At 42.2% G+C, this 12,256-nt stretch overlaps 1 protein-coding gene across 3 annotated transcripts in view; it reads right to left on the bottom strand.

The window, feature by feature from the left end:
• Nucleotides 1-12,256, bottom strand: part of stxbp1a (syntaxin binding protein 1a) — a 39,676-nt gene that overhangs the window by 12,423 nt on the left and 14,997 nt on the right. For all 3 annotated transcript variants that reach the window (XM_082541602.1, XM_082541600.1, XM_082541601.1), the window contains exons 3-16: nucleotides 9,269-9,350; nucleotides 9,097-9,173; nucleotides 8,004-8,082; nucleotides 7,244-7,347; nucleotides 4,550-4,698; nucleotides 4,363-4,447; nucleotides 3,748-3,878; nucleotides 3,548-3,655; nucleotides 3,395-3,455; nucleotides 3,185-3,250; nucleotides 3,025-3,105; nucleotides 2,745-2,883; nucleotides 2,230-2,339; nucleotides 295-396 (exon numbers count right to left, since the gene is read on the bottom strand). In XM_082541602.1, the coding sequence (XP_082397728.1) occupies nucleotides 295-396; nucleotides 2,230-2,339; nucleotides 2,745-2,883; nucleotides 3,025-3,105; nucleotides 3,185-3,250; nucleotides 3,395-3,455; nucleotides 3,548-3,655; nucleotides 3,748-3,878; nucleotides 4,363-4,447; nucleotides 4,550-4,698; nucleotides 7,244-7,347; nucleotides 8,004-8,082; nucleotides 9,097-9,173; nucleotides 9,269-9,350 (1,374 nt within the window). The remainder of the gene's footprint in view (nucleotides 1-294; nucleotides 397-2,229; nucleotides 2,340-2,744; nucleotides 2,884-3,024; nucleotides 3,106-3,184; nucleotides 3,251-3,394; nucleotides 3,456-3,547; nucleotides 3,656-3,747; nucleotides 3,879-4,362; nucleotides 4,448-4,549; nucleotides 4,699-7,243; nucleotides 7,348-8,003; nucleotides 8,083-9,096; nucleotides 9,174-9,268; nucleotides 9,351-12,256) is intronic.

Below are 12,256 nucleotides of genomic sequence, written 5' to 3'. Positions count from 1 at the left end.
TGGTGCGCGTCTTTTATTTTGACAGCGAACGCGCACCTGCGGACCATTTATGTGCACCCCTGAATATAGTAGATGACAACTAGGTGTTTGACTGAGACTGTTGTGGATGTATGAGAAGTGAAAAGTATGTAACAGCTACTTTTTAATACATAATTTAGTAATGACTGCATCTATAGTTGAGATGTTTTTGAAACTAAAATACTAAGACACTTCAATGAATCTGCCAGACAGCAGGTTATATAAAGCTCTTTAGTTTTCTTAACACATAATAAAATAAAATGCCTAGAAACACACCTCCATGATGTCCTTGATCAGTGGTGTCCAGCGGGACAGCTGATAGGTCTGCTCGCTCACACGCTCCTTCCTGTCGACCTTTTTCCCTCTGCGGAGGGTGGACTGAGAAAAGAAAGAATAGATGAGGAAGTGGAAATAAAAGACGCTTTCCTTGAGCACTCATTAAAAACAGCACAAACTGATCTGCTAGACGTTAGATAACGAAAGCTTAATGTCCTGATGCTACATGCTAGTCATCTTTCACTTTCTCTCAGAGCTGATGTGAACAGATCTCCAAATGCGTTCATACATTCAGAGTAACGAATAGGTAACTAGTAGCTTTATTCTTGGATTGTATTAGAGTAGCTTTGCATGAGTCACAGGTCAGAATAATCTGCACTTATCTTAAAATGTCTACATTTAAAGACAGCTTTCATCTGATTGGCTACCCCCACAGAAACAGAGCTTAAATAGCAGGTTGGTGAGGCTTCTGTGCTCACAATCAAAACTTTGTGCTTGAGCTGACCATATTAGGAATATCTGCTCTCATCTGCTGAACAGCCAGAGGTGGAAGAACTGTATGAAACTGAGTGTTTAAAGCAGTCTGAAGCCTCAGCTATGAGCGATTCCTTGTACATATGTCGATCTCATTAAAACTTTAGCTACGTTTATTATGAGCATTCACACTTTAGGTAGCATTTATCTGACATAAAGTAGTGACAGCATTATAGCCCCTTTAAGCAATAAGCAACACATGCAGCAGCAGCAGACTAACCAGGCTATTCCAGACAACCTTCTCCCGAGCCACACTTTCCAGTTCCTCCTAGGGGATCTCAAGGCATTCAGAGGACAAACAAGATATATATTTTTCCAGTGTGTTCTGGGTCTGTCAGTTGAGCGTGCCCACCAATCCTCCACAGGGAGACGCCCAGGAGGCATCCTAACCAGGCCCAAACCACCTCAACCAGTTTCTTGGAACACACATGTGGCACAGAGCACAGCCTCTGCTCCACAATCCCTCCTGAGGTCTGAGCTTCTCAGCTGGGCTTATCTCAGTCACCCAGTGGAGGAAACTCAATCCACAATCTTACTCTTTCAATCATTACCCATACTTCATGACCACAGCTGAGGGTTGGATCTCTCAACACAGCAGGTCACTGCAAGCCCCATTACTGCTGACACAGCACCAACTCACATTCCACCTTCCCGTCATTCCTGCATAAAAGCCCATGATACTTGAATTCCCTTCCTGGAGGTAGCCCCCCACTCCCAAACGACTGACGACACCTTGAGAGCTCCTCCATGAAAATCAAAAACAGGTTTGAAGATAAGGAGCAACCCTGATGTTGTCAAACACCTATTGAAAAGTGTACCGCCTGAAGCCCCATCAAACAGTGCTGCAGTACAGTGGAAATAACCTGGATTCAAAACGTGACAACATAAGAAATTGCATTTGAGATGTCCCCAAAATGTGTCACGTTGTGATTTCTGTGTTGGTTAAGGGTCAGTGATACAGATACAATGATACACAATCACCCACCAGTTATATAAGTAACCAAATTAACAATTTAATGTAAATAAAGAAAAGCCTAAATACAATATTTTCACAATTCTTTGTTAGCCTGCTTTATTTCACCCAACATCTATGAAGTGTGAAGTAGTTTGACTTCCAGCATCTTAGGCTTTTTTGTCCAAGGGTCAGACTGTCCAAATGAAAAACATCACACAGTTTGTGCTTTAAAGTGAAACGACACAGACAGCTTCTCTGATGGGAAGACTTGTGCTGTGACAGATTACATAATATAAGCAAATTTCCATTACAGTCTATTGGCATTAATATTAAAAGGCAAAAACTACAATACAATTACTTAAAAATTAATTTAAGGAAAGTATTCAAAGTTTAGTTTATAAGGAATTAGGAAAGGATGAGTAAGCTGATAATAAGGAGACACTCACATCTGTGATGATGGGGACGCCCAGGTGACCCATGTTGGTGATGATCTCACTGTCCTCGGGGGGAATCTGAGCATGCTGGATCAGCTTGTTGAGGTTCTCCTCCGTAATGCCTAAGCACACAAATATACACAAAATATTAACAAGATTTGTAAAACAAAGATTGTTTGTTTTGATATCACCAAGTTCCTGCATGTTGCTTCAATAAAACAACCCACAACATTGTTGCATTCATTTTTCTTTTGTATTTTAAATGTTAAATGACAATTAAAAATATTTAATAACGCCACATTTTCATGGCCCACTCACTCACATTAAGTAACACACAAGAATGAGCGTACTCTACTTCCCTTAGATTCAAAATTCAAACATCAGCTAAAGCAACGGCAATTTATACAGATGTATAAAAAATGTTTAAGACAATAATAATAACACTAACTTGTATAAACAGTTTACTAGAAAGTAAATAAATATTTCTGTCTTATTTTCATGTGATTTATATTCAGTCTGTCGCTTACCGTTCTTAAGGAAAATGTAAAGCAGGATGATGCGGATCTTGTCATATGTGCTGACATTGGCATCCAGCAGTATGGGCACAATGGCCCTCATGGGATCTTTGATCTTCTCTCCCTCAGCATCTGTGCCCATAGCCAGATCCTGCAACAGAAAACCTCTCGTTTACGTCTTACTTTAAAACCCCGATCGCTGCACTGTGCTCTTTGTCCTCGCCTCTGCTACTTCCACCTCCTATTCCCTCTGGTTTTCTCTCCTCGTCCCCTCTTTCTGCTTCCGTCTCACCTGTTCCACACGGCAAAGTTTGTCCACTGTTCCCTGGTAATGTTTCATGCAATCCTCAGCCAGCTGCAGGTGAGTGGAGTACTGAAAAAGACAAAACAGGTCAGCGTATACACACGCACACACAAAGAAAGGCATGCACAGACTCAAAAAACATACAAACCTTGCTGAGCTCCTTCTGGTACTGAGGCATCTTCTTCAGCATCTGGGAGAGATCCCTCATCGTGGTCTGTTGAAACAAAAACAACACTAAGTTACACGATTAATGTCCAATAAAGCGGCGATGACGTAAACCACAGGACACCCCTAATGTTTTCACAAAACTTTACATTCATACTCATAGCATCACCTCCCTCCACAGAGTCGGCTTTACCTTCTCTCCGGTGTTCATCCTCTTGCTGGAAGAAAAGTCTTTCAGCTGGCGTGTCACTTCCCTAGTGACAAGAAGACAGTAACATATGAGAATTATTTAATTTGATATCAAAAGCCTGAGTGGAAAATAAAGAACAGAATGAAAAGTACTCACTGGGACACCTCGGCTATGTGTTTGTGTCTCAGGCTCACCCACAGGTCATCGTCTTCATGCAGAAGGACCTCTTTCTCACGTGAGTCTCCGATGCCGCTGGTCTCATATCTGGAGAAGAATCAACCAAACAGCAATGGCCAAATTGACAATAAAAGCAAATGATGCTCAAGTAAAATTTAAACAGCAGCGTTTGCTCATACTTGTAGACGTCATTTTCAATGGGCAGCAGGTCGTAGCCCATAGCCTGAAAGGTGAGCTCGTGCAGGACAGGTGAGACGGGGTCAAATCCCCGATCCAGAATGATCAGCTGTGAGCGAGCCTTATCCGGACCCTACAGAGGGAGACGCACAACAATTAGATAATCATGCATCCGGTCTCGTGTAGAATTCAGCCGTGCAACTGCAACTGCATGCATGATTATTTTGCATTACACACAAGTTTTGTGTGTAAACCTTTATATTCAGCCATGTGTTTTAAAAGCTTCTTTGTCCATTAATTTAAAAAGATTATTCTTTTTGATACAGCTTGTATTATTGTATTATTCAATAACAAAAACTCTACACATGAAGGTTTTAGTTCTACTTTTAAATCTTTCAGATTTTCAGAATGCACTTCTTAAAGGAGTAAAGCCTGGAGAGGATATTTTAGTGCAGTGGTTTTACTGATTACAGCAAACGGAGATCAAGTTAAGCTGTAACCTGATCTCATGGACAGCCCTGATACAGGTTAAAACAACGAGAATATGATGTGCTAAGTGAAAACAATAATAAGCAGGATATTTAAAGTGACAACATTTTGATTTCTCGTGAGCTCACCTCTCCCATGGTGGGGTCATCAGCCTTGTATGCATCAAGTTTGTCCTGAACCAGCTGGGCCAGGGTGGCGTTGTCCTTGTACTCCCTGTCAGACACGGGAAAGTGGGAGGGAAGATAAATAAAGGAAAACAAAGCATGACAGATGTAAAGACATTTTACGTTTTACAACCGCCCCCTGTTTGCTCACCCTCGGTATCTGACAGCAGGATACTCTTTCAGGGTGGCACAGAGCGTCGCCAGCTGCTCGGCCAGCCTCTCCATCACTGGGTTCTTCAGCTGGGTCTTATGAGGGCTGTAGAAACTGTGAAAGGCATCTGGATTGTCCAGAGAATACACCTGCACACACAAATACAAGGAAATGTCGTTTTTTTTCTTCAGCTAACTGTGCTGACATGAGTGTTTCTAGCTTCTTGAACTAATTTGTCTGATATACTTTTTCCTAATGTGCATAAGAAGATTTTTTTTTCCTTCACTCCTAAGTGTGTCTTTGTCTCTCCCTCACAGTGATGATGTGTGCAAGAGAGAGAGAGAGCAGCGAGGAAAAGCACAGCTGTGTTTCTTCATGCTAAGCTTCTCCAGAAACAACTTCCTTGAGAAGCATTAAACTGAAATGCATTTCCAAGACAGAGAGGGAGAAAGGACCCAAGGCTTTTAACATCTGCGTGTGTGTTAATGCGTTTCAGCTGTTACACAAATCGACTGTTTGATCTCAGTTATCGCTTTCATGTTTTCTCCCTCTCTTTTTTCAGTCTCTACCATTTCATCCCCCTGCACTTTAATGTCTTCTCGACTCGATCTTCACCACATCATCCTACACCCTCTCTTTTGTCTTTTACTGTTCCATTATTTCACCTCCTCCCTCTGTCTCTTTTCGTTTCTATCCTCTTCCTCCTCTCTTTTCTCCTCTCCTGCATCACTACCACTCCCTTCTCCCAACCCATCTGTCCACAGTCACATGACCACACTCCTGCGCTGCAGAAGGGCCCCTGCCTCAGAACGGCCACCATTGGCTGCAGCCCACTGTGTGGATGTGAATCGCCCAATTGGGCAAGTCTGTGGGCGGGACTATGAGGCAGCATTTTTGCCTGAAGCAGAAAACCACTGACTCTGAATTAATCATAGTAGACAAGAGGGAAGCAAAGCATTGTGGGCCAAGAAGCATCTTTAGATTGTGAGAGCAAAGGACAGACAGAAAGAGAGAGATGCAGTAAATAGAGGGGTGGTTGCTGGAGGGAAAAATGGGGTAAAATGGTTGGAGAAAAGGATGGAGTAAATGCAAATGAGAGGGAAAAAGCAAAGATAAGAACGTGCACCTGACTTTAAAAAAAGAATCTAGAAAACAGAGAGAGGCAGAGAAGAAGACAAGATGGAGGCAAAGGGTGGGGAAGCAGGTGGGAGGGAGAGAAATCAGTGTGATAAATGTGAGTCTTTCTGGAACAGTCTGGCAGTAAACAGAGAGTCTGGTGAGTCAGCAGCTTTGTGCCGAGTCTCCACCTGAGTGCGTTTCTCTGTCCTCTCGCTCTGCCTCTCTTTAGCCATCCTTGACTCTTCCGACCAATAACCTCGCTGTTACTATTCCTGCCCACATCCTTTGCAGCATTTCTCTCCTCCCACCTGTCTTAATCGATCTCTGCAGCTGCTCTTGCTCAAGCTTTCCATCTCTGGATCTTTCTCCCTCTCCTTCTCTCTCTCTCTCTGTTGTCACTAACAGACAATAAAACTCAGCTGGGTTTCAGTCATTGTGTAGGAAAGTGTGCTGTGAAATAGCACAAGAAGGCATTAATGGCACAAATCTTGATCTAAATTGATCGTTTATAAAGCCATGCATGTGCATGATTTCTTTTATTATAACCTTAGTCACTGCAGATTTCAGTCCCTTTTGAAAAGCCTGATTTCTAGTCCTACACGTAGGTGTTAATGGATGCAGAGTCCCAGAACCATCTCTATAAATGGTAAACAAAAAGATTCATTAGCTATGTTGGACCAAAACCACTGGCTCTGGCGTTTTAGGCAATAGTTAAGGACAATAATGCATATTTATGGACTTTGAGTGGAAGTTTTTGTTCTGCACAGTTCTAAGAGTTTGAAAATGCAGATGTGCTTTAAAAAGCTAAACTGCAATTAGACAGCAGGATTGGGGATTTCTTTTCTTTTGCCCATCACATGGACTTTGTTACCCGAACTGCATGCTCAGGTGTGGCTGGTCAGACTGCATGTTAAGTCTGACTTCATTAACCATTTTCATGTCAAAAATGCTCTTTTAAGTCCCAAAGGCATACAAGCACAGAAGATACAAGAAACCATCCAAACTGCTTCACGTCCAATAAACTGATGAGTTGACTGTTCTCCCGGGTGTTACAATAAAGCTTAACATCCAGGCATCCATTAAAGTATCTTAAGATAATATTTTGATGATGATGCCATCAACATTTTTAGGGTTAGTGAAGCTACATGATATATCGTAATCTGCTACCTCATGGTTAGAACTATGGATAGGTTCATTTAAACACATCAGCATAGAGAAGATGTCGGAAGAGGGTTCTTAAAAGACCATTCAGGGACAAGCACAGAGAAATGCTGTCATATTGCCCCAAGAAGTAACCAGAAATGGACAAAGCTGCAACGTTTGAATTACTTGCTATGAAAAGCTCCTGATGAGCTGTCTGTATCCTTCAGAAGCAGAGAATGATGTCTTAATAGTTATTGATGCGATTGTGTCTATTCAAGACAAGAGGCTCCTCCAATGCAGGACACAGTTGAAGTTGAAATCAGGGTCATCATCATTTAACAAGTGGGCACAACTTTAATACTGATTATACGTATTGGTATGCAGAATCTTTTTGTAGAGATTAAACATGCTTTTCTGCATTTCATTATGCACCTGAGACTCGTAGGGCAAGAAGGCGATGTTGATCTCCGTCAGAGTCTTGACGACTTTGGAAGCCCGGCTCTTCACCAGCTCATTAAAGAGAGGATCGGGGCATGCTGGAAAATATCACATGATGCTTAGTTTCAGTCACATTCACAGACAAATACACTTAAACACCAGAGTTTGAATCGACCTATGATGTCTCTAAAAGATCATCTTTGACTAAACTTCTTCATATTACTTTGACAGAGTGCTTCAATGGAAGCTCGTCCTTCATTTAACATGATGCAGCTTTAGATTCTTCCACTATAAAGACACCTCTAAGGCCAAGGTGACTCTGTTAAAGGGAAACTGCAACATCGTAGCCACTCAGTCTCTTATTATGAAGCTGTAACCCCCTGTAATAGTGCAGGGATAAAGCATATTTAAAGAAAAATAACTACTTTTGTATAGTTCTACTTAATTTGTCTACAAAAAACTGTAAATTAGGGGAATATTTGATTATTAGTGCAAAAAGATCCTCTCTTACTTGACCTAATAAAACCGGTTCACATGTGTTTCAAAACAAGAAGACAATAGGTGACTATAAGAACTTTGAGGAAACTGTGGGATTAGACGTTGTAACAACATCAACATCAAATTCGTTTTCGTATCTATGAAAGAAAAAATTACAACAATTAAAAAACCCCTCAACATCCAAAACAGTCTTGTTTAGCAGCATCAACACTATATCAAATAGAAGGTTGTCTGTAAAGTCCTTGTGTGTACTCACAGTCAGTGAAGAAAACATGGGCTGCCTTGTATTTAGATGAATGAGGGTCTTTGAAGTCTGCAATGACGGTGTGGACAGACTGAAGAGAGAGAAACAGGTTAGATGTGTTGCGATGAAAGTTCTGTATTTTAATCTTCAAGATAAGGTGAAGCAAGGATAATCCTTACAATATGTGCATTTTATAATGTGAGCTTCTCTGATCAATATTTTGGTAGCTAGTCAAGCTGCAAGTGTCAGTCTTTCCCTTTCAAACCATGAGCTGCGTTTACATTCTCCAGCGTCCCAGAGTCCGCACTGGCCTGGCCTTCCTGCCTTGGAGAACCCTACCACATGTTACATTTTGAATATTCACTTTCATTTTCCCAAACCATTTGTTAATTTGTGAAGTTATTTTAGTGTAAAAGTATAAGATTGAAATACATGAATCTAAGGAGCGTGGAAAGAAAAGCGACTGGACTTTTTTATGTTTCTTGAAGACGTTTCAGCTCTCATCCGAGAAGCTTCTTCACTTCTAAGAGAAATGAATGATTTTTTTTTCTCCAAGAAAAATTCATCCATCTATCGCTGCTAAAGTATGCTGATTCTGATTCCAATTATCCCAGTCCGGGTTGCAGGGGCAGCAGTCTGCGCCAAGATGCCTACATCTCCCTCCACCCAGCCACCACTTCTAGTTCTTCCAAGGGAACATCAGCCAGGTGAGACTCACAATCTCTCCAGAATGTCCCAGAGCTGCTCTGGGCACTAATGCTTGGTATTCAGGAGCATCCTAATCAGATACCAGAACTACCTTAACTGACACCTTTCAGTTGAGGGATAACCGTTACTCTGAGTCCCTCCCTGATGACCAAGCTCTGCAGCCTCTCTCTCTCGTGGTCTGCAACATTCAACTTGAGGTATACTGTAAACTCTGTACAACTTTCAACAAATAAAGGAAATTTGGATGTAAAGATAGATCATGGAAACTAAGAAGCATGAGCGATCTTTCTTGACTAAGTCAACAGCTTAATATGGCAGCTTGTCTGATCTCTCTTCTAAAAGTGCATACCTGTTGACAGGGATGTGCCTCTATAGGTAAAAGAAGGAGTATCCCTACCTTCTCTGTGGGTGTAATCAGGTAAATGGCCTCCAGGCTCGGCAGTGGCTCTCGTCGTTTCATGATGTCCTCCACAACTACAGAAACAGGCACAGACATGTTAAAGAGTCGCAGGTACGAACAAAATAAGCCTCGCAGTTCAAAGAAATAGTTAAATGTGATGGGCTCTTACTGGTGATGCCCTCTGTCATGATGTCTGTCATCTTGCAGCAGGATGACAACATCCTCATGCTCAGCTGGTCCACAATCAGAGCCTGGCAACACACGAAGGCAGTAACTACTTATTACTCTCATTACATGTAGCTGACAATAAAACAGTCTTATTCGAATAATCCCTTACAGACACTGTGCAGTGATGACTCAGGTTTATTCACATCCAGGCTTCAAGGTCTTTTGTGTGTCTTAGTTGTTCTGGCTTATTTAATGTGCACCACTGTGATGAAAAACATTTTCCATTTGCATATTTACGCATCAAGATATATATTGTGTATAGGTTTTGTATCCATTTGATATTTTATTGTCAGGTTCCTGGGTCTCCTGACCCAGCATGTTTAGTTCTTTGTGATTTTTGTATTATTGTACTTGTGTGAGTTATTCGATGGTTTCTACAGGGAGTGCAGAATTATTAGGCAAGTTGTATTTTTGAGGAATAATTTTATTATTGAACAACAACCATGTTCTCAATGAACCCAAAAAACTCATTAATATCAAAGCTGAATGTTTTTGGAAGTAGTTTTTAGTTTGTTTTTAGTTTTAGCTATTTTAGGGGGATATCTGTGTGTGCAGGTGACTATTACTGTGCATAATTATTAGGCAACTTAACAAAAAACAAATATATACCCATTTCAATTATTTATTTTTACCAGTGAAACCAATATAACATCTCCACATTCACAAATATACATTTCTGACATTCAAAAACAAAACAAAAACAAATCAGCGACCAATATAGCCACCTTTCTTTGCAAGGACACTCAAAAGCCTGCCATCCATGGATTCTGTCAGTGTTTTGATCTGTTCACCATCAACATTGCGTGCAGCAGCAACCACAGCCTCCCAGACACTGTTCAGAGAGGTGTACTGTTTTCCCTCCTTGTAAATGGTAAATGGCCTGTATTTATATAGCGCTTTACTAGTCCCTAAGGACCCCAAAGCGCTTTACATATCCAGTCATCCACCCATTCACACACACATTCACACACTGGTGATGGCAAGCTACATTGTAGCCACAGCCACCCTGGGGCGCACTGACAGAGGCGAGGCTGCCGGACACTGGCGCCACCGGGCCCTCTGACCACCACCAGTAGGCAACGGGTGAAGTGTCTTGCCCAAGGACACAACGACCGAGACTGTCCAAGTCGGGGCTCAAACCGGCAACCTTCCAATTACAAGGCAAACTCCCAACTCTTGAGCCACGATCGCCCCATTTGATGATGGACCACAGGTTCTCAATGGGGTTCAGATCAGGTGAACAAGGAGGCCATGTCATTAGTTTTTCTTCTTTTATACCCTTTCTTGCCAGCCACGCTGTGGAGTACTTGGACGCGTGTGATGGAGCATTGTCCTGCATGAAAATCATGTTTTTCTTGAAGGATGCAGACTTCTTCCTGTACCACTGCTTGAAGAAGGTGTCTTCCAGAAACTGGCAGTAGGACTGGGAGCTGAGCTTGACTCCATCCTCAACCCAAAAAGGCCCCACAAGCTCATCTTTGATGATACCAGCCCAAACCAGTACTCCACCTCCACCTTGCTGGCGTCTGAGTGGGACTGGAGCTCTCTGCCCTTTACCAATCCAGCCACGGGCCCATCCATCTGGCCCATCAAGACTCACTCTCATTTCATCAGTCCATAAAACCTTAGAAAAACCAGTCTTGAGATATTTCTTGGCCCAGTCTTGACGTTTCAGCTTGTGTGTCTTGTTCAGTGGTGGTCGTCTTTCAGCCTTTCTTACCTTGGCCATGTCTCTGAGTATTGCACACCTTGTGCTTTTGGGCACTCCAGTGATGTTGCAGCTCTGAAATATGGCCAAACTGGTGGCAAGTGGCATCTTGGCAGCTGCATGCTTGACTTTTCTCAGTTCATGGGCAGTTATTTTGCGCCTTGGTTTTTCCACACGCTTCTTGCGACCCTGTTGACTATTTTGAATGAAACGCTTGATTGTTCGATGATCACGCTTCAGAAGCTTTGCAATTTTGAGACTGCTGCATCCCTCTGCAAGATATCTCACTATTTTTGACTTTTCTGAGCCTGTCAAGTCCTTCTTTTGACCCATTTTGCCAAAGGAAAGGACGTTGCCTAATAATTATGCACACCTGATATAGGGTGTTGATGTCATTAGACCACACCCCTTCTCATTACAGAGATGCACATCACCTAATATGCTTAATTGGTAGTAGGCTTTCAAGCCTATACAGCTTGGAGTAAGACAACATGCATGGAGAGGATGATGTGGACAAAATACTAATTTGCCTAATAATTCTGCACTCCCTGTAGTTTCGATCCCTTGCCCTTCATGTTTCTCTGTGTCCCTGTGTCCCCTCTGTTCTGTGTCTGTGTCTGCATGTTTGAGTTCCCCTCTGTGTCTTTCGGTTCTTAGAGCTTCGGTTCTCCTCAGCTTTATGGTTTATGTCTCTGTGTTTCTTAGTTGCTGTCTCCACCGTGTCAAGTTCGCGTCTCTGTGTTATACTTCCTGTTTTACTTTGATGGTCCGTGTCTTATGTGAATGCGTCCTGCTTTGCTTGTCTCGTCAGTCCTGATTTCTCCCAGCCATGCCCTCCTTCTGTGTCTCATTCCCCTCATTACTTCCCAGTGTATTTAAACCTTTTGTTTCTCTGAGTCAGTGTTGTGTCGTCCCTCTTGCTGTGTGGAGCTCCCTGTGAGTTTTGGTTTGTTGTTTCCCAGTTTAGTTTATTTTGTATGCCCGTTTTTCTGTGACCAGCAAATAAAGCTGTGGTTTTGAGTTCATTCCTTGAGTCTTTGAGTCGTGCACTTTGAGTCCTCATCTCCTGCCTGCCACACGGCGTTTCATGGCATTTATTATATTTTCTACTGTTGTCTTCTAATCTCTTTTTGGAAAACATCTAAAAAAGAACTATTGAAAATGTAATCTCCTGGGATGGTGAGAATCATTCCTTCCATTGGTCTGCCCAAAAGCCTCTGT

This window comes from Aulonocara stuartgranti (genome assembly GCF_965226115.1).
Source record: "Aulonocara stuartgranti genome assembly, chromosome: 7".
Lineage (NCBI taxonomy): Eukaryota > Metazoa > Chordata > Actinopteri > Cichliformes > Cichlidae > Aulonocara > Aulonocara stuartgranti.
Note: the sequence above shows the minus strand (reverse complement) of the source record. Positions and strands in the feature narration are given on the sequence as shown.